Below are 25,977 nucleotides of genomic sequence, written 5' to 3' on the forward strand. Positions count from 1 at the left end.
AAGAATACAACTTATTCAAAAATAATTTGACCCTATATATCGAAAGCATAGGGGGATGCATCCCTCTGGCTTGGTAAATCTACTTCTAGGAATTTATCCTTAAAGGAAAAACCTGCTGCCTGTGCATGCAGAAACAGATGTATATGGAAGAATGTTCACTGCAGTGTGAAAGCAGAACCAGTCTAAACTCAGTAGAGTATTCCATTAGAGTGTCCTCCCCTGCAGAGAGGGCACATCTTTGTAAACCTTCAAGGAAAAGCACCCACAAAGGTGTGGTGGGAAATTGCAGAATAATAACTATAATAGGATCCACATATATTTTTTAAAAATGAAAAAACTCATATATGTCTTTTAAAATATGGAAGAATATTACCTCCCCCCAGCAGTGGCTGTCTCGGGCTTTTTTTTTTTTTTTTTTTTTACTGTATGCAAGTTTGACAGTGAGCTTACATTATTTTTATAGAGAGAAAACAGAAGTCATTTCCACTTTTGAGAATGAAATAAAATGATCATATACTTGAGTGATACTCAAATGTTCCTTGTCTCAATTAAAATATTTTAACACCATTAAGTGAAAGATTGCTGGGTTGTTTTGTTTTGTTTTGTTTTTAATCAGGTAGCCAGAGGCCCCAAGTCCAGCGAACAAACTAGAATTATTATCACTGACTAAGCCAGGCAGCCTTGTTCTCCCAAATGCTGCATTCTTGGCATGTAACTCTAGCCTCCAAGTTGACACTAAGTGAAATTTGCTGCCAACCATCTTAGGGTTCCGAACTAAACTGGTCTGGACCTTGGATTTCCGTTCCTGCTCGCTGATGCTTTTTGTGCAGACTTGGTGTAAATCTTGCTGGAGTCTGTACGTACAGTAGTATTTGTCGAAGAGTTTCAGCTGTGTGTCTTTAAAGTTGGAGAGGTGCTATTTAAGTGCGATATTTCTAGTAAGCCTACAGGAATTGACATTTCTGGCTTCTTTCCCATCCAGATCACCAAATGAAAGTGTAAATTGCATCTCTGCCTTGAATTTATATGCAGGAATGTAGGGTGTTATTTATGTAAAGAATTGTTTAATCAGCCGTGAATTGGGGACTTCAAACATTTTAACCATATGCTGCCAGATTGTTCATCATAAAATTTCCTCTCTTTCCCAGAAGCCGGCGAGAGTTTGGCAAGCGAGTTCCTATACTCTGACGTGTGTAGGGTGGAGACTGTGGAGAACTGCTCCTCTCCTGCACCCAAAGAAGGTAGGACCTTGTAGGCTTAAGCCCCATGTTAGTGTTAGGCTCCTCTGGAAGCTTAGATGGTGCACAGGACATTGGAAGCAGATGGAAGCAGATTTATTGTTCAGAAGTAAGGCCAGTAGCAAAGGGGAAAGGCTGGGAGAGAGGAGGGAGATGAAGGGAAAAGAAGGCTACATGGGAAGAAAATACCTGCTTGGTTGATTCAGCGACTATTTACTGGCTACCCCCTATTTGCCAGGGACTATGTTGTACTCTAAGATACACCAGTATGATGGAGGAGGCAGGGAGGCACCTAGGTAATTATTAGATAGTATGTTAAATGCTAGGAATAAGGAGGGAATACAGAAGATAGGCACCCAGAGGTGATAGTTAAACTAAAACAGTAGAATCTTGGACAGTGGAGGAGGGTTAGGTGTTCCAGTTAGAGGGAATAAGGTGTCTAAAGGCTTGGAAGTAGAATATAGTGTGTTGAAGGAGATAATGATCATGAGGAAGAGTAGTAGCAAGAAATGAAGCCAGAGAAGTCAACAAAAGGCCAGATCACAAAGGGTCTTACGTGTTAGGCTGAGGAGGTTAAACTTCACCCAAAGGATGAATAGAAGTTGAAGTGGGGCGGGGGGAGTGATATGATGAGATCTGTTTTAGCAAGACCATTCTCCCTGCAACTGCTGAAAAGAACAAGATAGGCAGCAAGATATGGTTCTTCCTCCAAAAATGATTAAGAATGGACAGCGTCCAATATAAAGCTATTTATCCAGGGGACCTGCTGTAAAACATGGCTGGATTTAGCCAGCAAGGAGCTAGGTCCTGTGGGATTACCCTCACCTGAGAGACGAGATGCTTGTGATTCGGAGTATTAAGCAACTTATCTAAGGTCAAATGCCTATTCAGAGCTGGGACTGGAGTTTAAATCTGAAAAGGATAGGGAGTATTTTGGATTTAATATAGGGAAGGGCAGTTCTGACTTGGCTTGAGAAACTAGCAAGGGTTGGTGATGAAAACAGAATCGCCCCAGGTAACTTCAGCTTTTTGAAAGAAGGTATGTGACACTCGATTCCTTAGTTTTATTCTTTCTTGTTCCTGTGTGTAGCTGGTGAGCTGGCATTCAGGGAACACCATTTCAAAATCATGGTCTCTCTTTTCCCACACGTTGTAAATCTGTTGTTACTCACCGTGTTCATAGAGCCGGTCCTTGCAGAAGAGACGAAGCAAGACAAAGAGCACACGTGTGAGACACTGCTGATGTGCATCGTCACGGTGCTGAGTCATGGGCTGAGGAGCGGGGGCGGAGTAGGAGATGTGCTCAGGAAGCCATCCAAAGAGGTAGCTGGATCCCGAGGGGAAGGGAGAGTGTGGGGGGGGAGGGGCGGGGGTGGGGGGGGGGGGGGGGGGGGGGGGGGGCCAGAGCACAAGGCAGAGAGCTTGCGCAGAAACCCACGACAAAGCAGAGCTGGTGTAGTGCGGAGTAGACGTGCAGAGCTAGCTAGCTGAGGCTTCCTTCTCTCCACTGCCCACCCTGGAGCGGGGCGAGGACCCCTGCCCTGTGGGATGGGGCAGCTCCCGCCCTCCGCTCAGGGCACGGAAATGCTTGTTGCCCCCCGGGCCGGGTCTGGCCTACCTGAATACATGTCCAAGACCCCTCAGATGCCAGGGAGCTGCTCTCGTGCACACGCCACACGACACTGGCAGAACCGACCCTTTGGACAAAGGGTGTGAAAAAGAGACACAGCTATGACTTCAAGTTTGCTGCCCAGTTTAACTTGTGACAGAGCAGACCCGTGGGGTGAGGGTGAGCCACGAATGTTGGGCCCATTGGCGGCCTCTTCCTTCTGCCCTGAGCTCTGCAGACCAAAGGGCAGTGGGGTGACCTCACTGATGGAGACGCCTCTTTTCTAGGAGCCCCTCTTTGCCGCTAGAGTGATCTATGACCTCTTGTTCTTCTTCATGGTCATCATCATCGTCCTTAATCTGATTTTCGGGGTCATCATTGACACCTTTGCTGACCTGAGGAGCGAGAAGCAGAAGAAGGAGGAGATCTTAAAGACCACGTGCTTTATCTGTGGTGAGTGTGGTGGCCCAGCTTTCGCAGGGAAGCTCAGGCTCCACGGACCGGACGGGCTGCCCGCAGGCTTTCTGTGGCGAGGCGCCGCTGCCTCCTCAAGCCTCTCTGCCCCTGGCGTTGGGGGGGGCCTCTCCTCTGCCTCCCTTCTGCTGGGAGGTGTTTGCAGCCGAGGGACCCGAGCGGCAGTTCCCGGTGCCAGTGAGTCTGCAGGAATGAAGGTTCCCGTGGCAGACATGTGATCGCACATAATTTGAAATGAATGTGTCTTGGGGTCTTTTCATTTTTGGGGGGCTGCCGAGCATCTCTTGGCCCCCTTCTAAGTAACTAGACTGGACATCTTTCGTCTGGTGCCAGCCTGTGGATGTCTCCACTGCAGATGGTAGCGGGCGTTAAATGAAAGAATATTCCCCTCAGAGGGTATGGTGGAGGTGTTCAGAGCCTGGGCTCAGGACTCAGACCTGGGTTCTGATTAAGTTTCTGCTGCTTCCTAGGCGCATAATCTTGGCATAGTCGCTTCACTCTCTGTACTTTGATTTTCCATCTGTAAAATGGGTACAATAATATGTACTTCTCTGCATTATTGTGGGGCTAAGAGAGCTGGTCCGTGTAGCCCTCCTAGCACAGAACCTGCACATTGCAGGCGCTGAATGAGAAGTAGTAGACGGGTGCATGGGGTGCCCAAGAAACCATTATAGCCACAGGGGGGTACGTGGAAATGTATACTAATCACGTAGGAATCTGGCAGCTGAGTGGTCATTTCATGATTATTCATAATACAGTAACTGTGAATATATAAATTTCCTACTGGTACATCTACTCAAAAAATGAGCATTTTCCATTTAAAAACGTAAATCTGCTTTTTGCCCCCTTAAAACCACTTCAAGCCTTTTGTTTTGAAATAATCTCAGAGTTACAGAAAAGTGATAAGAATGATACAAAGAATTTCTATCTACTCTTCATCCAGAGTCCCCAGATATTAATGTCTTACTTCATTTGCTTGTTCATACACACAGTTTTTCTTATAGTCTGAGATCCACTGGCATGATGCCCCTTGATCCCTAAGTATTTCAATATGTATTTCCTAAACAAGAAGCTTCTCTCATAAATATGCAGTATAGTTACTAAGATTAGGAAATTAGCAAAGATACCATACTGTTACTCAGTCTGCAGACCCTATTCATATTTCACCCTTTATCCTAGTAATGCCCTTTATAGCCAGTGGAAGCCCAGGTCATGTTGCATTCCATTGTCATGGCTCTTTAGCCTCTGTTGACATTTTTAATGAGAATGGTCAGTTATTGTGTAGAATGTCCCTTAGGTTGGGTTTCTCTGATGTTTTCTCATGGTAGAATTGGGGTCATGCATTTTCTGTAGGAACATCAAAGAAATGTTTATTCTCCTCAGTGCATCATTTCAGGAGGCACAGGATGCCTATTCCTCCTATAACTGGTGATATTAACTCCAGTCACTTGGTTAAGGTGGTGATCACCAGGTTTCTCCACAAAAGGTTAGGGTTTTTTTCTCTTTGTAGTTAGGAAACATTTATGAGGAGATATTTTGCAACCATGTAAATATCCCATTATTCCTCAAATTAAACATTTATCCACTAGCTTTAATGTCCACTGATGTTTCCTGCCTGCCTCTTTTATTAGGATGGCTGTCCCTTGATGATTTTATTATTTTATTATTTCTACATTTGTTAATTGGCTTTTTAAGAAAGAACTTTCTCTTCTCATGTAGGTATGTATACTATATATGTATTAATACATATTAATTTTGTATTTGTGACAACATGGATTCCTGTATTTTTATTTAATCCAGTGGATTATAATCCTTTAATGTCATTATTTGTTTTGATGCTCAGATTGCCCCAGATGTGTCCTGCCCTTCAAGCTGGTTTCTCTGTTTTGTCATGTCACCGTAATTTTTTGTGTACTTCCTTACTTTATTAGTGCCATGAGATAGTCCAGGTTTAAGCTTAACTTGTGTCTCCCTGACCCGGCCCTGGCATCACCCATTTTTCCAAAAAGCCCTGGTTCTTTTTAGTGGAGAAGGGTATTTAGAAGCTAGGATTCGGGGACCAGGTGTGGACATTCCTGCCGCTGTACCCCTGCTCCCAGGGCTTATTAGGGTGCAGATCTAGCATAGACATGCACACACACACCTGTGGGTATTTGTGTACACATACACATGCCATACACTTCTGTGTCTGTTTTTTATACATCTGAAAAAGGATGAGTTCATACCCATACCTCTCATTCCAGTTCACCATTACAGTGTTTCTCCCTTTCCATATTTGTGCTCCCTTCTTTGACAGAAATCTAGCTCCCATTATACATCATATATTTTCTTGCTCCATCCAAGAATCCACAGAAACTAGTTTCAAACAGTGGCTCACCCAGACCTCTACAAAATACAAACTTACCAGCTAAAGTTCAAAATGTGTTTAAGGTTCTCCCCCTGTTCCCTGACAAGGCCACTAAGGCACGTGGAGACTAAACAGTGACTGGGAGAGGGCAGAGGTGGGATGCAGACCCAGGGCCATCTTCCCCACAGCCTGGGTTTCCCTGTGGGGATGTAAAAGGGAATGCATGGAGGAGGCCACCAGAATCCAACTCTGCACAAAGATGGGGACTAGACCCGCAGCCTCCCCTGCGGACAGTTCTCTCGCAGACTTTTCTGCTCCGTGGCTGCTCACTTGGGGCTGGGGGCTTTTCCATCTCTCCGTAGGCTTGGAGAGAGACAAGTTTGACAACAAGACTGTCACCTTTGAAGAGCACATCAAGGAAGAACACAACATGTGGCACTATCTGTGCTTCATCGTGCTGGTGAAAGTGAAGGACTCCACAGAGTACACTGGGCCCGAGAGCTACGTGGCAGAAATGATCAAGGTGAGCCGGAAGCTCCTGGAGGCGGCTCACACTTGGGCTGGGACCGCAGCTCTGTCCTCGGGGCGAGCAGCACGGTACGGGAGCCAGCGAGCTGGTCACACAGCAGAAAAAGAACATCTAATGTGTCCTGGGCTACTGAGCTCTTAGCCTAGGTGAGGTATTAGACTCTAGAGTTTGTGTGTCCTCTCAAGTGAATTGCAGAAACACCAGACAGGTGGTATCATCCCCATTTTAAAGGAGGAAACAGTAAGGCTACACGAGATTCGAACACGGCCACCTAACTGGGGCTGGGCTTTTAACCTAGATCTAACCCCACAACCTGCTTTCCCATCTCTACATACTCAGCCTCTTTTCTTCGTAATGGATCCTTTTCTTTTTTCTCCTTAAATAAGACCTGGTCCCTAAGAGAGAACTTTAAATAATGATCAGTTGACGGAATTCATTCAGCCTGGTTTATTTGCTCATTTGTTTGGCCTCAGTCTAGCCTTTCTGGGAGATGCTTTGCTAATTAGGAAGGGGTCATATAATGGAGGAATTGGAGTCCCAAATTAATCTTCTTGCTGTTGGGGAGCGTGACCGCCGTGTCCTGGGAAGAGGGGAAGCTGCCCCGGGTTTCCAGAGCACTCCTCTCGGTCAGGACTTTGCAGAGGTACCAAACGTGTGCCGTGGGGGTCCCAGGGCAGCTGTCCTTTCATACCTGTGGTTTCTGAACTTCATTAAAATGTTCAGGGGCATTGGTAAAGCGACGGGGCCTGAACTGTGAAGTCTAGGGAGCCTCTGTGGTTTACACGAGCTCGCTCTGGGGAGAGGGGGCTACAGTTCACTGACTCTCCTTCCAGTTGCCAAGGACTTAAGCACTCAGCCTGATAATGAGTTATCCTAAACGGACCCGTCTGTGTTTTTTATGCAGATGTGATTTTAAAGCTTTTACTATAAAGAAATCTCAGGTGACGTCTGTTCCTGTAAATAGCATCATTCATATGCGGCAGACTCAGGCAGGCTTTTAGTTTTATTGCTGGCAGGCCGGCAGTCACATGACGATATTCTTGAGCCCCCACCCCACCCCCCATAGAACACCAGCTTAGAGGCCTCTGCAGGTTCCGGAGGGCTTTCAGGCGATTCTGTGCCATCTGTACTTTGAGGTCCTTAACGTCGAATTCCATGCTTCTCAAATTTTAACGTACATAGAACTCACCTGGAGATGTGGTGAGGGTTTGGATTCGGATTCAGCGGGCACCGTCAGGACTTGAGAGGGTGCACTTCCGGCAGGTGGGGGGACACTGAAGCTGCAGGCTGGTGGGTCATGCTTGGAGTAGTAAGCATCCAACAGAGGAGACAAAACAATGCTGATTGAAGAAATGATCCTCTGAACTGGTGATGTGAGTGCCGAGGAGAGGGATTCTTAATAATCTCTAAGTATTTAGCACTCTATGGCTTGTAAAGCTCGTTCACATCTAGTACTGTGTTTGATAAAATTACCCTCAGTGGGGAACCATTCAGAAAGAACTTAGAGGGTAGAGAGAAATGGATGAGGTTTTACAGCAGAGATGACTTTTATTTTTTTTTTTCTTAAAGATTTTATTTATTTATTTGACAGAGAGAGACACAGCGAGAGAGGGAACACAAGCAGGGGGAGTGGGAGAGGGAGAAGCAGGCTTCCTGCTGAGCAGGGAGCCCGATGAGGGGCCCGATCCCAGGACCCTGAGACCATGACCCGAGCCGAAGGCAGACGCTTAACGACTGAGCCACCCAGGCGCCCCCAGAGATGACTTTTAAAGGAGTGTTGAAAGAGAGACAGCATCATAGATTAGCGGAAGGAGAAGAGAAAAAAAATCAGCCGAGAGGGAAAAAAGGCAGGAGTTCCCAAATGTGGCTGCTGGGTGTGCTCCCTAACAGATGAAAGCCAGGCTCAGGGTTAGTGACAGGGACTGCACCACAGCCCCAGCGAGGGAGCAGATGGGGAGGCGGCTGGTGGCACCGCGCCAGGTGGGAGCAGATCTGTTGTTAATTAGGAATTCTGTTGGTTGCCAGGGCAGATTTTCGGCTAGGTCTCCAGGGTCAGGACACATTAACTGAAAAGTTCTCCTAGCCCATCTTTTCCTCCGATTGTTGATATTGCCAAATGAAGATACTTGGTCAGCATTCATGGGACAGCGACCTGTCTGCATGCACACACAAATACCTTCATTCGCATTAAGTCCTGTAATGGGTAGAGGAGAGGACCTCTAGTTTTTACCCTTGTCACACATTCTTTTTCTCCTTCACTTTGTTTGCTTCTCTCGAAAGTATTTGTGCCCTGTCTTTAAATCTTCAGGGGCCAGTTTTAAAGCTTTCTGTTAATCACCTTACTTAACCGTCACAGAAAACTCTGGCGCACTTTAAGGTTTCTGTCTCAATCGTCAATCGTGAAGACTTAAAGGAGCCTTGTGAGCAGTCACCTGGTGAGGATTAAGGGCCAGAAGTCACCCCCCAGCCTCCCACCGAGCCTGCTTAGAGCCCATTGCTTGGCGACACTTTGAAAAACCCAGCATTCAGTGTGCTTTCCTCATCCACATCATTCTTAAATTGTACCAGAACTTCTTGTCAAAAGGCCTAAAAATATGTAGCATCAAAAAATTCTTCACTCTGAGTGTCAAAGTTGCTGAGGAACCAGATATTTCATGCCCTTAGGGAGGGCTCAGGGAGGGTTAGATGCCCCGGCTGAAAGGCTGTGCCTTAGCCAACACCATTTTCAGTGATCACATGAGTCCCTGCCTGGAGAGCACTCACCACAGGAGGGTAGACTGGGGCTGTTCGGCTGGAAGCCCAGGGGAGCTCAGAGCTGCGGGGGAGCAGGCCACATGTCCGTGGCAGACCCATTCGGCCATACCCCGTGGAGGCAGCCACGGCCCAGAGACGAGTTCCTCTCAACATTCCTCCTGAGGAGGCAGGCCTCCTGCCCACCGCTTCTGGGAGGAGAAGGCTGGTGATGTCTTTGAGAAGCCGACTCTATTACTCCAGGATCAAGGAGAGGGGGGCAGCTAACAGTGTCAGAGAGGGAAGGAAAAGTCAGCTACCCTTTTGCTTACTTCATGTCCCAAAAGAAATCGCGACAGGCTTTTTTGGGACTTGGGTTTCTCAGGAAAACCACCCCTTGCCTACTGGCCAGAGGCTGGGGGTTTTAAGCTCTCCCTGAGCTCATGAATTAAGATCCTGGAGACTCATTAAGAACCGTGAAGTAACAGCTGCCCGTAGACAACCCAGAAGAAGCAAACAGAAGAGGCCCCGGCTGGTCACTTGGAGGTAGAGGAGGAGCTTCACAGCTGCCCCGGAAACGATTCCCTGCAGACCGTGGTGTCAGGGATGGTAAATAGATTTTCATCTCAAAAAAAACATGGAGACAGTGCGCTTCTTGCCAGAGATGGCAGCAGAGAACTTGGCAGCCAGATGTTCAGCCACACTTAATTTTCATCGAAACATGATAGAAGATTGTATATTCTCTTCTCTCTCCTTCTGGTCGTGCCCTCTCTCCTTCCATTAGAGATGCACTATTCCCGGCAAAGCCGAGGCCAGGCTCATGCCTACCATGAAGTCCTTGCTCCCTAAGCATTGGATTCGAAGGCAGAGAATCCAGGATGTGAGTCTTGGCTCTGCTCCTTCCGAGCCACGTAGCCCCAGGAAGTCATGGGGCTTCCCTGACCTGGGTTGCTGTCCGGAAATGGGGGTTAACGGCACTTCCCGTGTCCACTGGGTGATGGGACCGAGGTAAACATGGGGGACCGGGGTGGGGCTGGTGGGCCCTCGAGGAGGCAGGGAGTGGATGCCAGCAGGGCCAGACGGACACATAGAGCGGTCGGCAGGACACCAGAGCCCTGCCAGCAGAGAGCTGACGCAAGCATCGTGTCCTGCACTTCACGGCTGTGTAAGATGCCTTGGCTGCTGGCACACTGTTGCTAAGAAAAGTCAGAATGGGCATCTTGACGCCAAGACGTTCCTCCCATGGAAAATTCCTGCTTCTTCCTTGCTCTTAAATTTAAACGTTTTAAGTGCTCTTAAATGTTGGAGCAGGACAAAGTTGACATTCTCACTCTTTCTCCATCGAACAGGCCTCAATACTGGGGACTCGGACCCATGTGTTCAGCTGCGTCCTCCACTCACAGTCATTACCCATGACCAGGAGTTGGGGTGACGTGGGGAGTGGCCCCCGGGTCTGTGTATGAGATGCTGTCATGATTGCCCCGGGTTCTGCGCACATGGCCAAAGCGGGTGCTGTCGCTGGCACTGCGTGGGGGGAGCCCAGCCCCCCCGTACCTCCATGCAGAACGGACAGTGCCGTTCGGACGGGAGAGGCAGCCTCAGATTCGTTGACTCAGGCCCCAGACAGGGCTGTACTTACAGAGAAATGTGACTACAGAGTGACCTCACTTAGCCCCGGCAGCTCAGGGCAGGAGAAAAACCCCTGAGCTTCCTCTCTCCATAGCAACTGGATTTTTGGGGCTACTATGTAGAGTTTTAGTGGCAGCCTTTATGAGAAGCAAAGTTTTATTAGCCCTGAACTACATTTAAATTTTCACGATAATTGATGTACCACATGCTCTTCTTAAATAATTTAACAGTCTTTGACTTCTCTCTCCTGCTGACTGAAATGAGAATGTGTTAGTCCATAGACGATGATTTGATAGGCCATACAATCAGATATATTTAACCTGGATAAGTGGTAAATTAGTTGTATCTTTGCCTGAAGGAATTTAAATACTGCACAGTGGGCAAGTTGTACATAAAAGATGAAATACAGGATTCCCGGCGACGATTCAGCAGCCCAATTTTCTGTGACAGTCTAGCTCAGGAGAAAAGCCAGTGCTTAATCTGTTAAGCAGACTAAGTTATTCTTGAAAGTTAAAAACTCCAGAAATATTAAGAAGGAAGGTCAGTAAAGAAGACCAAACTATAATTTAATAAATAGCATCTATTTTGTTAATGAAATACAGATTTCCCTTCGGTATCTTGGAATTCTACCTTGAAAAATAAGTTCTATTTTCAGAGGCGTGTGTTTGAGTGAATGGCAGGGTGGTCAGGCGGAATATTCTTCATCCATATTTCAGCATCCCCCGCTCCCTGGAGCTACTCTGGCCCCTTCTCTTCTCCAGGAGGGCGCGCTTAACTGACAACCGGGCCGGCTGGGGAGAACCTCCTCCCGCCACAGCCTGAGTGTCGGGAGATAGGCCGCTGCTTCCGGAGGAGTGGACCGGGCTGTGCTTTGCCGTAACAATGGCAGATTGGATAATAACTCTAATAATAGGTCATGTTTAATCAGTATGTACTGAAATAAATGCTTGGCACGCACGGTCCTGTGTAATCCCCAGAACAGCATTTGTAGGTGGCACTGCCACCATTTTACAGGTGGGAAACAAGCCCAGCCAGGGTGAGCAGCTTCTCCAGGGTCCCCCTGCTGGGAAGGGCTGCAGCTGAGACTCCCATCCAGGGCTGCTGAGTCAGAACCCACCCTGGGGCTGTCCTGACATGCGCGCGTGCAGTGTGGTTCCCTCTGTGTTCACGCACAACCCTCCGTGTCCGTGTCAAGGACGTGCCGCCGTTGGTCAGGCTGAATCTGGTTTTCCTGCCTTGGACTGGCTTATCTCCCAGGAGAATTAGCCACCTTCAAAAGAGGCAAGGCCCGGCAAAGGCCCCACTGGGGTAGGGAGAAGGACCTCCTGGGTGATGCTGACTGGCTAACGCACAAATCAGCGAGACGGAAGCTCGGTGCATTCGACGCGTGTTAATTCTCTGAGCTGCTGCCAGCACTGCTGGTTAGGCAACCACCTGGAGTCGAACACTACAGGGGGTTGTAGACATGACTAGAGTTGGGGAGAGGCAGAGCCAACTCTTGCAAAGGGTGTATCTGAAATAGGTGTTAATTCTGACTTGGTAAAATCTGAGAAACGTCATTACCCTCCCCTGAGCCTGGAACAGGGAATGATACTCCCTTCGGTGGCCACTATTTGAGGGAAGAGAGGTGTCTAAGTTAAAGGGGAAGGAAGATTCACCAGAACCATAGACAGACGGGCTTCCACACCAGGGTGACTCATCTGCATAGTTAGAACTCCCTGATAATTAGAGTGTCTGATCCATCATCCTTTAAGCCTGGTGCTGACTTTTTCTCACAGTGAAAATAGACCGCTCTTGACTTCTCTCCCTGCCCCCTCCATCCCTCCGTCTCTCTCTCTCACATGCTCACACACTATTCCACTAGAGATTTTCCAGTTTGTTCCATCTTGTATTAATTCACTTGACCTCTTCAGAAACTAGTTGTATAGGGTTATAAAAGCAAAGAAACAATTTTCCAAGTCTAAAGTAGTATCAGGTCAGCCAGTGAAATGCTCTTAGAAAATAGTGCCCTTTTTCAGATAGGAGGGCCGAGTCCAGGAGCCTGCATTCCTGGAAAATGCTTTAATGAAAGCCCTAGTCAATTTGCATCAAAAAAGCCATGTAAGAGAGAGAGCTCTTTTTGGTTGGAAAATACCTCTTGGGTAAATTTCCCAAGCAAATAAATTCTTTTAGCAAATAAAGCACTACTAAACATCTAAGAGGAAGATTCGAAAGCCATAGGGCATCTGGCCTCAAGCACTTGTGTTTATCTGTATTCGATAAGAAAACACAGGAAGCAAGCACAGTCAGAAAGCAATGTGTTAACAAGGGCAAAAGATCAAAATGGGAACTGAATTACCTACAAGTCACTGCCTTCTTTTAAAAGGGGAACTGACCCAAGTCTCGCACCTTTCTTGACCAGAGAGAGAGAGCCTGGTGCTATGAAGTCTGCAGACAGTCACTTTCCAAAGTGAGGGCAGCGGCTTTCTGCCCGGAGGAACTGGGTAAAGGGACCAAAGGGAATCGCTCCGCACAGAAACACAGAAACAGGAGAGCAGGAATGAGTGCTGTTTCCTAATCAGATAAAAGCAAGGCCCTGGAAGTCTGCAGGGGAGGGGTGCTGGCAGGGGCGGTGTGAGCCGGTGTGAGCCGGGAATGTCCGTGTGGACACAGCCGTCCTGGAGGGTCTCGGCCCCAGGCAGTGAGAATTCGGGAGTCCCTAGCAGCCAGGACTTGGGAGTCCAGGAGAGGTCAGCAGCCTGTGCAGCCACCTCCCCCCACCCATCCCCCGCATCTGTGCTTCATCACGTGCCGGGCAGGCTGCTTCCGGGCAGATGTGCAGTAATGGGCTCGGACTTTTATTCTGGAATTCCAGGGAGGATGCTGGGAGGAAGGGAGTGCCTTGGTAAGCTCCTGGGACAGAGATTTCGGCGCTGGTCGTGCTGTATCATCAGCTTCCCTGCCTGACTTAGGGGGGCCGCACGCCTAGATGAAAATGTCCCCTGGGCTCCAGAAGTCCTTAGCCGTGCGTGAGGATGCGGCCTGTGAGGCTCTCCAGTACGATTCCCAGCATGCTCCCGAAGTCAGCCGGCACCACGGCAGAGTTCGAGAATATCAGAGCAAGGGAGACGTGGAGAGGGATTTGGCACTTGCTCTTCAGTGGCTGGAAACAGCGCGTCAGCAGCACTGGACTCGCCTCCCAGCCAGCCAGACGGGCTCTCGCCCCACCCTCCGCACTTGAGCTCGGGTTCGCGGCGGTGCCAGCGGCACAGGGCAGTTGCTGGGCTTGTGCTTCCCCGCCCGCGCTTCCCACACGCTCTGCCCTCTTGTCTAGAGGCTCTGAAGTCACCCCTTGTCCCGCTGCGCACTTCACAGGTGCCTTCTTCTTCTTATGAAGCACTTGGCCCTGGGACCCCAGGTCTGCACTGTCCTCCGAACTCTGCACAGCCTGACCGTCACAGAGGGTGCGGGAGGCACTGTTGGTAACAGTGAGTGGGGCAGAGCCATAATCTGCCTGAGAGGGCTTTCTGTGCTAACTTAGCGGACAGGGAATGCGGTCCACCCAGCGAGCCCATGCAGACGTGGAGCGCGTACGTAGCAACTGTTCGACCAGTCAGCTGAAGACTGCGTTCACCACCGGTGCTGGTCTCCCCACTGAGAGCTGGTCCAAGGATGTCTGCACATGCTTGTGTCTGTACATAAATACCTGCTTACACAGTTCCCCCAACTCAGCAGACATGGTAACTCCAGAAATGTATTTTTCTCCCCTTCACACGCTGGACCTGCCTTCCGCTCCTTGCCCCAGTGCTGACCCCACCGGGCTGCCTTCCTGGTCGCCTGCCGTCCCAGACACCCTAACTGCACTCGAAACTCCTTCGTTTCCTCCTGAATCTAAACACTGACTGTAACTGATACAGCTTACTTGATTATAAGAACACAGTATGTAATGCATAGAACATACAAAATATGTTGACTATTGATGCCCGTCAGCAGTAGGCTGTCGTTAAGTTTTTGGGGAGTCACAAGCCCTGTGCAGATTTTCATGGTGCGAGAGTCAGTGCCTCTGAAGCTCCATGATGTTCAAGGGCCAACCGTGCCTACACTCGGGAGTCTAAGATACCTCCTGATAACGAGGCCTGCGAGCGTGCTGCCGAGGAATGTGGGAATTGTAGGTGTAGTCCTGCGTGTGTGCAGCTTACACAGGTGCACAAGGCTCTCAGCTTCTCCTTTCACAAACCCACTTCTTTTCAGGGCCTTCGTGTGACCACCTATAAAGTAAAGTTGAACCAAAGGGTCTCTCATGCCATCTTTAGTGCTACAGTTCAGTGAAGCAACTTGCGAAGTGCCAGTAGGAGTTCATGAACTGCTGAAGAGGGTCTTTGTCAAGAGCAGGGATGTAGGTGTCAGGAGGGAAAGAGGAGACCTATGGGAACAAGCTAGTCAATCTTTGGGGTCAGAGGGCATAGGGCAGGTGAGTAAAATGGGGGATTTGGAAAGGACTGAGGAATTGAGAGAATCTGCACACAGCTGATGATCTCTTTCACCCTTAAGAGCTCAAGCTGTGTGGCGCCTTTCTTCCAAGCCATTCTCACGGCAGTGACAGTGCTGGTGACTTGCCCCTCAACTCTTGCTGGAGTCTATGAAGAGTAAGAGAGAGGACTTTCTCCTCTCTTCTTTGAGTCTATCTAGGCAGGGCTGACCTTAAGTAAAACCGCTGGACTCAAGAGTTTGCCAACATATAAACCCACAGGATGGGTTTATATGTTAGAGAGAACACTGTTTGTTGTATGTGAAGCAGCTTAGTAAGGCTTATGGGTGTGTATGTGTCTGTAGGTTCAAAGATAAATGCCAAGTATTTTTTTCCTGAAACAACAGCAAAGAAATTTGGAAAGCTATTTAAGTAGGCTTAACAAAAAACAAAAACCATTACTTTATAAAGGTACTAAGAGATCAAAGTTGAAAAGTCAGGAAACCCAGAAAAGAATAGAGGTAAACCAATAGAAATTGCTAAAATCCCATACATAACCTCTGGGAACGTTCTGGTAGATTTCTTAGCTAACTGAAAATGCAGGGGAAGTTGCCTAAGCAAAATGTCATGAGCCAGCTCGAGAGAAGGGCAAGGTACCCTAATTGTTCTTTATTGGGAATCTCCACTGGGCCAACCCTGCCTTGTCTGACAGCGGCTGCCAGCCCCACCTTACCCTCCTCCTCTGCCTGGCAGCCCAGGTGCCCAGGACCCAGCCGCGCCACTTTGCGTGGCAAGCCCTGCTTTCTCAAAGTCTCCAGGGCGCCCAGAAACCACTTCACCTGAGGGCCTAGAATGACTGAAAACCGTGATTCTGCAGTTGGCTTTTAGGGATTTCATCAGAAATGGGTGTGGTTCTCTCTACTGGCAAGGGCCTGTCTTTGTTACACTGTATGGTCCAAGAACGACTGTTAACTGAGTCTGGGAAGGCTAAGTGGTCATTCCAGACCAGCTGACGATTATATAACCCCTCTGACACCTAAAGTTGGGAGCACTGTGGGCAGCCTTCACGTGGCTGTGCTGGTCAAAGAAAGATGTGTATCTCTAACATGGAATCCCATAGAAAGGCAGGAACTAACCGGACCTGGGAGTCAAGCACTACACGTGGAGTCAGTATCTGGATTCCGGGGCCGACTCTAGACTAGCTTTGTGACCTCAGGCTGATGACACTGATTTATAATTCTTTTGCTTAATGCTTTCCAGCTTCTGGGACACTTTCTCATACAAGCTCCGTGGGGGCAGCCCTGTGATCTCTTTCTCAAAAAAACAGAAACAGAGACCCCAGTCGGTTAGTGACGCTTGCACTGGCGCGCTGTCCTGTAGCACTGGGGCGTGGTGACCTGAAGTCCTTAGCTCCTGAGTCAGGCCATCCCTCTTCCTGCTGACAAACTAATGTCACGAGGCTGTTGCAGAAAGGCACCTGGGAAGTGTAGGGATGCTGTATGTGGTCTGAGTTCACTGTACTTTGGAACCGAGCGAAGTGGATCCTTGGATTTGGGACTGGTCAACAAATTCCGGGTGTGGGAGCCATTGTTTTTAATGAACTTTATTTTTTATAGCAGTTTTTGGTTTACATGAAAACAGAGCAGAAAGCACAGAGTTCCCGTATACTACTCCCTCCCCACCTCACCCCCCCACACACACAGAGTTTCCCCTATTATTAACATTTTTTATTACTGCGCTGTATTTGTTTCAATTGATGAACCAATATGACACATTACTATTAACTACAGATCAGAGTTTCCATTGGGGTTCACTCTTGGTGGTGCACCTTCTATAGGTTTTAACAAATGTATAATGACGTGTATGCCCATCACAGCAGCAAACAGAATCGTTTAACTGCTCTAAAAATTCTCTGTGCTCCGCCTGTTCATCCCTCCCTCTCCCCAACCCCTGATCTCTTGACTGTGTCCATAGCTGGGATCCATTTTTTAGTGTAGTTGTTTTTAATGTATAATATTTCCTATAAACAGCAATTTTAGAATCATTGAGCATAGTTAAAGATCATTGTCACCGTTTTTCACCCAAAGCAACAGATTCTGGGTTTTGTTTTTTGCTGTGATCTTACAAAAGTGAGCTCTAAAAATGAATTATTTTAGTCCTCTTCAGTAAAAATAATCACCCCTGTCCATAAAAGGGGCAAGTAATTTAAAGTTTATTAAGTGTCCTATATTCCTGCTTTTGGAAAGTTAAGGATGATCTTCAGTCCTCCCCTGCTTCCCTCCCTTCTCTAGTCATTCCTATCCCCTGTGTGTCCCCAGGCTTTCTGGGAAAACCTGGTTTGTCATCCCGCTTGGTAAAATGAGAAACACACTCACCATCTGAGTCGAAGGGACAGTCTTTACCTTTTTGATTCTCCTCAGAGGGGGCTATGAAGGATCAAGAAGCCACAGGTCTCTTTCTCCAGGACCCAGCTTCTCTCCCATGACCATTTCTTTTACCCTCATGCCCCCCCACCAAGAAATCTAAATTCTCTAGCCTGGCTAAAAAGGAACAAGGGATTCGGCAATAAATGTTCCATTGTTTACATGGTAAACAAAATTCTACCTGAGCGGACTTTCTCTGAGGAAGGTGATTGATTACCTCAGTCATCTTTCTTAGAACAGCCTCTTCAGTTGAACCTGGGAAGAAGAAAAAAAACCTCTTCTCAGAATGATTAGCATTTGCATCATACAATCCAACTTCCGCTCCTCCTCCTCTCTGTCTCTGTCTCTCTGTCTCTCACTCACACACACACACCCTCCTTCTTTCCAGTCAAGGACATTTCAAGAGGTCAGTACCGCCCCCGTGTCTAAAACTTCAATGTTTGCCTTTGCAGGGACTTTTCCAACTTTACCTAGAAAAGAACTAACCAGAACTTTAGCACTTGTGGTCAGCCTGCTTCCGGCTGTGGCTTCAGTCGGTTTGTCTGCTCTGACAGAGGAAGCGCTTGCTGTGACGGGAAGTGCACTGGCTGGATTGCAGGAGGACCGGGGCAGACAGTGCCTAATGACATTGGTATGCGACGTGCCAGCAGCAAGGGGAGCCAGAGAAGCTCAGAGGGATGTCTCAGACCCAGAGTGACAGATGCTACTGACAGACGCTCGGTGAACCCACAGCCGCCCCCACCACCACCTCCCTGAGCACACGCACGCGCGCGCGCACACACACGCACACACACGCTGGGCTCATGTATAGACAGAATGCCATAGTTGAAGATGGTTTTCTCAAAAAATGCGGAAGCCGAGACACTGAGACATGTTTCTGATCTTCAGTACACATAAAGGCAGGATTCTGCAGACACTTGTAGACCTGCAGGCTCTGATCGGCTGGAGGACCGTGTGCAGAGGCTTCACTGCGTCCTGCAGCACTCAAGCAAGCACAGCCTTTCCTATGAAAGTCTGAGTTAAGTACAAAGGAACTGGACTCAGGTGTTCTCTCTGCTCCTGTCCTAGTAATTGGGAGAGTCTAAACATCTTCCCTTCAAGATGTAGATTCTCTAGAGGGGGGATCCTGTCGGTAAGCAACCTTATATTCTGCATCAGAGCTTCTCCTGTGCAGGGTGCAAAATCAAATGGAAGCTGAGAGAACAGTTTGGCTAGAACTGCTAATTAATTTTAACCACTAGGTACTCCTTGGTAATTTGAGATTTGACTTAACAGCTCAGGATGATTATTTAATTAAAATACTGGCAACACCGAGGATCTCAGATTTGGGGATTTACCTACCTCAGCGCAGAAAAGCTAATAATACATGCCATCCAAAGTACTTGATTTCTGCAGTTGAGCTGGTTTCCTACGGCTTAGGATTTTAGTGGGATTCCCCCACTTTAGCTCACATTGTTAAATATTAGAGTCGGAGGAAAGCATTGAGAGAAAACCTGTATGGTGATAGCCGGTAAAGATCTAGACCAGAAAGCCTTTCCCAGCTCTGCACTGAAGGGCCCTCCTGAGCTGGAGAATGAAGGTTTATCCCTAGGATCAGGGTACGTGGCCCAAAGCAGCCTCGGGCCAATATGACATTTCTTTTAAATCTTGGATTTTATTTTTTAAATTTGATTCAATTTCATGTTCTGTTGTAGGGCCTATTTTGAGTTTAATATAAAAGTATTTTTAGTAATTTACCATTGAATGAAATGGACATTCTAAAAAAGATGCCTTATTTTCTGTCTGTGGTGTTATGGACCCCCGGGCCAGGCCTTCCTGCCCCAGGATTACAGGTATCTCATGCACAGAAGCACAAATAAAGCAAAAAGAAAGGGGATCCGAGTGCACCTTCTTAGCCATGGAGATGAGGAGCATGGACGCCAGTATCGGCCATCCTGATCCCGGCAGACCTCATTCATTCATCCAGCAGGTCCTCGTTAGGCAGTCACAACCTGGGAGTCCCTCAGAAGTGACGGACCATGCCCCAAGACCTGCCCCCTGACTGCAGTCTGTGTGCTAAAGCACCTCGGGGCCAGGGACCTGGTCTTGAGACCCTCAGCCCTAGGCCGGGCACGGAAGTTATAAATGTTCAGTAAACAGTTAAGTGAAATCTGTGCCTTTTGCATTTGTCCAAAGACCTTTCTGAAATCCTTCCATAGGAGTCCAGGAATCAAATATATCATGAAAGAAGGTGGGAACCTGCCACGGAAAACTTCTTTTAATCTGTAGTCATTTGGTCACTTGCTGTTGGAATACGGAAAAGAAACTGTTGCTTGAGCTTTAAGCTGTGTGCAGACTCTTGCATCAGTTTTCTGTATTCTTTTGAAGACTTCATTAATGTCAACTCTATTTGGAAATCTGTGTTTTCTATTTTATGGGGGGTTTGCTAAGCAAAGGAACATTGCAAGATTTGAGAGCTAGACTAGCTAGAGCTAGACTTCAGATGCATTCTCTAACCCGATGAGGCAGTTTCCCATGTCCGTAGTGAGGTAGCTTCAGGTGAGTCCTCGTTACCCTACCCACTAAAGTGGCTTGCACATGTCTCTCTCCCTGCATCTCATCAGGCAGGCCCACAGGGACTCCAGGTCACCCCTCGCCTCCTCCTTCCCTCGGCCAGCCCCCTGACCCCGGCCCTCTTCATTCTGTGCGATTTCCTGCGCCGGTCTATCCCACACTTCAATCCTTTTACAGGATTCTACAGTCTAAGCTGCCCGTACCTGTAGGCCCTCATCCCCCACTCCAGCCAAACTGGTTTCCTCCCTGTGCTGGCCCCACTTGGTTGAGAATGCCCTCATGCTTGCCTTTAGTTTGGCCAAGCACTGACTCTCCTTCAGGGCCATGGCCAGTCGTCCTCACTGCCAGTCAATTCTGACTTTGGCCCTACTCTCTGCCACTCATTTGACAGAGCACAGCCTGCTTTCTACCGTTCTTTTTTAATGTGTGTGTCCACTCTCATTAACTAAACAACAAGTGCTGTGATGGCAGGAACCCTATCTCACACTTAGGTCTGAAGGCCATTTCCACTTGAAAGAAGTCCAGGAGGCAGCAACCGTGTCTCTCTCTCTCTCTCACACACACACACCATGCACATAAGGGAAGTGCCCCTGAAGCAGATGTTGAATATATGTTATATTTTTAAAATATTTCCTTCCAGGGAGCCAAAATGCTTATACTTTTGATTTGAATCCAAAGAATTAGCAAATATTTCACCCCAAAATATACTCAATAATAGCAGTTTACAATTCATTAGCACCAGATATTTGTCAGGGTGCCCTGTAAAACATAGGAATTTGTTAGGTCCCTCCTCAGGACAAGTGACTTTCCTTTTCAAGGCTCAGTTTTCTGCACTACAGATACAACTGTGACCGTGATCTCTAAACTCCTTCTTGGCATGACATTCTGTCACATCCCAATCGATGGTGTCTGCTCCTCTGAGTCTGACAGTGTAAATAGGACGTTGGGTCTTTCCTCTTCAAGTTGTTCTCCTGGGTGGGTTGGGGGGGGGGGGGGGGGGTGTCAGTCTGCAAAATTTGCTAGCAGTCCCTGTGGACAGGTGAGGCCTCTGATTGCCGGTCCCGTCCTGTGCTCTGTGATCCTACTGCATTCGTGCTTTGCAAAGGCTCACAGTTTCATCAGCCCAGCCCACACCCTCTCTCCTCCCAACACGGGCTGCTTCGCCCCAGTGCAAGTAAGTAACCCCCAGCCACCCATCCCTGGGGGCGCCCTCTTCTGAACAGTTAGGTTCATCCCTCCCTTAGAGTTGGACAGACACTGAACATGGGATGTTTCTTTGATGGGAGGGTGTGACTATGTCTGAAGGACTGACCCAGGAGCAGTGGCAGGCTACCTTAGCTGCCTTCCAGCAGCACTGCCAAGCTTAAATGTTTTTAAATGTCTGCTCTCTTCCTCTGCTTTGCTGTAGACACAGTGCAGAAAACCGATTACAGACATGGAAACACCTTAGATTTTTAGGCGGTCATCTTTGAAATGGGATATTTTATTGAATGGTCTTTTTGCCTGTTGTACTGTGGTGGGAAATTGATGAAAATGAATATAGGCTAACATTAAGTTACATGTGAAGTGCTGATCACAGGGTATTTGGTACAGGAAGGTAGAGATCATCATTTTCTCCTCTGGTAGTCATTCTAAGCAACTGAGGTTCACCATTTCAGCATTTGCTCTGAGGGCCCATGCAGGAAATAGAGATGGTTTATCATTCCTCCCTTCCACAAATATTTATCAAGTGTCTACTGTGTTCTGGTTACTACACGAAGGTGGTTTCTGCACTCATGATGCTGAAGGGCTCGTGAGTTCCTACTTACCAGATTCCCCAGATGTTTTAAGCCAACACTCTAAAGTAGGTGTGATGTCGTGTTGCCAGTGTGGTCTGCCTTCTTTGTAATTTTTTTTTAAGATTTTACTTACTTATTTGACAGAGAGAGCACAAGCAGGGGGAGCAGCAGGCAGAGGGAGAGGGAGAAACAGGCTCCCCGCTGAGCAGGGAGCCCAATGCAGGGCTGGATCCCAGGACTCTGGGATCATGACCCTAGCCAAAGGCAAACGCTTAAATGACTGAGCCACCCAAGCGCTCCTGTAATATTTTTCAACTAGTTCTCATTTGGCTTCAATATTGCTAGACTGTCTTGGTTGCTTTTTAACATTTAGACATGTCTTGTGGGATTTTGTATCTGATTCAATTTTGTATGTTGATGCCTTCTATGGTATGACAGTTGCCAAAACTCCAGCCTATGGGCCAAACCCAGCCTGCCGCCACCAGCATTTGTAAATAAAGTTTTATTTACAGCTACACTCATTCATTTATGTATTGCCTGTGGCTGTTTTCAGGATACAGTAGCAGAGTCATTGTGACAGACCATATGGTCCACAAAGCCAAAGATATTTACTATCAGAAAATATTTACTATACAGAAAAATTCTGCTGACCTCTGGTGTACACAAAGTAGCAATAATAGAGTGTGTGAGAGTGTGTGTGTGTGTGTGTGTGTGTGGTGCGGTGTGTACTAGCAGAGAGTGAGGGGACGGGCAAGATTTGTGTTAGAATGTCAATTACGGTTTATCTTGATGAGATCAAAATGGTCCCAGTCAGAAATGACACCAGATAGATGTGGATTTGAGTCCATTTTTTCCCCTTATCTTGTGCTGATTAGCTTTTACTATTCATTCCTGCCTCCCTGTACAGAACTTATCTATGATGCATACTTTTTAGGAGAAAGGCATATGTGGGCACAAGGAAGAGAGGTGGGAGGAGGAATCTTGGCCCATTGGTTAACCAGTGGTGAGAAAAACTGTTTTCAGGTATAAGCTGTAGATAACAAAAGAAAGGATGGAGACTGAATGGGCCTTTCTTATACCAACTAATGGCACCTATGAACGATGTCAAGCTGGAAGGAAAAGGAAACAAGAATAGAGCAGTAATTTCCATAAGCTGACGACGAGGGAAACTGAACAAGAAGCCCATTCCCCATTTTCAGCCTCTTGACACTCCCCTACCAAGTGAAAGCGCACATACGCATATCCGGTAAATGCCAGAACACTTGGGATCTCAAAATTCATTTCACTTCCAGAGTGTTTGCAAATGATTTTCCAAGTATAATGCTTTTAAAAATACACAGCACAGTATGAGGTATCTAGAGCAGTCGGATTCATAGAGACAGCAAATAAAATGATGGTTGGCAGGGGTGAGAGAGTTAGTGTTGAATGGGGATGGAGTTTCAGATGGGGAAGATGAACAAAGTTCCCGAGGTGTAGAGGGTGGCGATGGTTACACAACAGTGTGAATGCACTTCATGCCACTGAGCTGTACAGCTAAAAACGACTTCAATGGAAAATTTCATGTTCTATATATTTTACCACCCACCACTCATTAGCCCTGTAATGCAGTGGCTGCATTCCTATTTACAGATTAGGGAAGTTGTTCGGAAACCTACCTTTTCCCCTGTATTTAGTTTTTTTGTTTTTTTTATTTTTTTTTAAGATTTCATGTATTTATTTTTGAGAGCGAGCGAGCACCTGAGCAGGGAGGAGGGAGAGGGGAAGAGGGAGAGAATCTCAAGCAGACTCTTCGCTGAGCACAGAGCCCAACATGGGGCTGGATCTTAGGACCCCAGGATCATGACCTAAGTGGAAACCAAGAGCCAGAATCTTAACTGACTGAGCCACCCAGGCGCGCCCCCACCCCCACCCCGCACTGTATTTAGGTCGAAAGTGACTTCTAAGAATTGAGAGAGTTCAATGATATTCAATTAAGGGGCACCTGGGTGGCTCAGCCGGTTAAGCGTCTGCCTTGGGCTCAGGTCATGATCCCAGGGTCCTGGGATCGAGTCCCGCATCGGGCTTCCTGCTCAGCGGGGAGCCTGCTTCTCCCTCTGCCTGCCACTCCCCCTGCTTGTGCACGCTCTGACAAATAAATCTTAAAAAAAAAAAGATTATCAATTTAGAAAGATATTTACTGTTTTTTTAAAAGGCACAGCACATTAATTCTGTAACAACAGAGATAGCCTTATGAAAGATGTCACAAAGAAAAGATAGCATGGTAGGATTGCCTTTCTTGTCTCTACTCCTAGAAATGACTTTTTTTTTTAATGTGGATTCTAGGAAAGAAACCTTGACTGGTTCCCCAGGATGAGAGCCATGTCCTTGGTCAGCAGCGACTCTGAAGGAGAGCAGAATGAGCTGAGGAACCTGCAGGAGAAGCTGGAGTCCACCATGAAGCTGGTCACTAACCTTTCCGGCCAGCTGTCGGAATTAAAGGATCAGGTAAAGAAAAGAGACCCCATCTGCCCCCTAAACACACACACACACCACTACCAGACACACCAAATTTGCTGAGGCAAAATCAGTAGTGCTCATGTTAAAATGCTGACGTTTCCATCACGTGGATGTAGAAAAGGAACCCGGGGCACAGAGAACAAATTCGCCTAGTCTGCCCGTTTCCCCTCCAGCCCTCCTTCACTGCCCTTTTACAGGATAAGCCCATAACACTACTTGCAGTGCTAGTACAAGGCTTTAATAGGAAAAACAAAACCAGAAAATGGGAGAGTGCAAATGACTTCAGTGAAGTGCTGTACAGAAAACATGACCTGTAAAGCCATACTCTTTTTACTTTACTTACTGACAGAATAAAAGCTGTTTCTAGTTCTGCTTTCTGGCCCTCAAATCTATCAACCCTTCACTCAAGATACTTAAATTCAGCATCCCAGGATAAACCATACTTGTGGGAAAGCTCCTTTTGGTTCATTCATTGGCCAAATCCTTACTGAGTGGCCATCGTAGTCCAGGCATTATGCCAGGTGCTGGGGATGAAGCCACGAACAATCTAGACCTATCCCTGCTCCCACAGCGCATAACAGTCTACAAAGTACCGCTCCATCCTGCTCCCTGTCCCTAAGGTGAACACTTGCCCCTTGAAGAAAGTTAAGGAGAGGGGTAGGTTTGTAGCAAACCCTATGTACTTTTTTCCTCCTTCTGATCCCCTTAAAATGAACAGTCACCGGGTGGTTATGTGGTGACAGGATGCCGCTGTGTCGGGGGGGGGTGGTGAGCAGCTGCTATGCCAAGCTGACAGGATAATCCGGCACAGACGTGGGAACAGGTCAGCAGGCTGGATGGTTTCTGAAAGTTTTTTAATCAACTCCGTAGACAAGATTATAAATTTTGCACAGCCAAAGTTGTCAGGCAAGGCTGCCTTGGAGGTAAGTGGCAAGGTGTACCCACAGGTGATTTTTTACTCGTAGGCACACAGCCAGTGAACACCCCATCTAGAATAAACTCTTCTTGGCGACGGTCTGTAGAGCAATTGTAACGATCCTACTTTGAATTATATTTCTTTTCCAACTAAATTATTACAAACTATGCGCCCAGATATACCATTTGGCCTCCAAGTTCTTTTCTTTGACTTGTGTTAAGATGCAAATAAAAGAGACTAAGGACAACCGCAAGGCTTATTTATGAAGGCTGTCTCTAGCGCTGAGCTTGGTGGCCACCTGAAGTGAATAACCTAAATGAGTAAAACTAATGAGAATCTAACTAGATTGCTTTGCTTCTTATTTTATTAACTCTGTACCCTTCTGTGACACACTTGACAAATGTTCCAGAGAACTGAACGGCTTGCGGAGCACTGCTGCCGCGGCTTCCATGCGCCCCTCTGCGGAGCCGGGGGGACTTCTTACCACGTCCAGCAACGCCTTAGTTACCATCTCCCTTTGGAGAGGGCTGTGGCGACAAGAAGCTTAGTCAAATATGAGGTTTTCAAAAACCTTCCAGAAACTGATCTAAGACAGAGTTCAATAAAGGAACTGTTGAGCTCCCGTTAAAATGGTTACAGGAGCGAGGTGAGCTGAGGAATTCGCGGGGGGCTTCCGAGGTGCAGGAGGGCATCCAGGACCACAGAGGTCCTCCCGCCTCACTCCCTCATTGTATTGATGAGGGTACCGGGGTGCACAGAAGACTCCTAGGAAGCTTCCAGAACTCTCTTGGACAGTGCCAGGGCTGCA

At 47.5% G+C, this 25,977-nt stretch overlaps 1 protein-coding gene across 3 annotated transcripts in view; it reads left to right on the forward strand.

The window, feature by feature from the left end:
* The window catches only part of ITPR1 (inositol 1,4,5-trisphosphate receptor type 1), a 324,688-nt gene that overhangs the window by 291,550 nt on the left and 7,161 nt on the right, over positions 1–25,977 (forward strand). For 2 of the 3 annotated variants that reach the window (XM_032411831.1, XM_032411829.1), the window contains 5 exons: positions 1,149–1,241; positions 2,422–2,561; positions 3,135–3,300; positions 6,031–6,191; positions 24,080–24,241. In XM_032411831.1, coding sequence (XP_032267722.1) covers positions 1,149–1,241; positions 2,422–2,561; positions 3,135–3,300; positions 6,031–6,191; positions 24,080–24,241 — 722 coding nt within the window. The remainder of the gene's footprint in view (positions 1–1,148; positions 1,242–2,421; positions 2,562–3,134; positions 3,301–6,030; positions 6,192–24,079; positions 24,242–25,977) is intronic. The other variant, XM_032411830.1, reaches the window with a different exon arrangement.

This window comes from Phoca vitulina, unplaced genomic scaffold (genome assembly GCF_004348235.1).
Source record: "Phoca vitulina isolate PV1807 unplaced genomic scaffold, GSC_HSeal_1.0 scaffold13, whole genome shotgun sequence".
NCBI classification, from domain to species: Eukaryota; Metazoa; Chordata; class Mammalia; order Carnivora; family Phocidae; genus Phoca; species Phoca vitulina.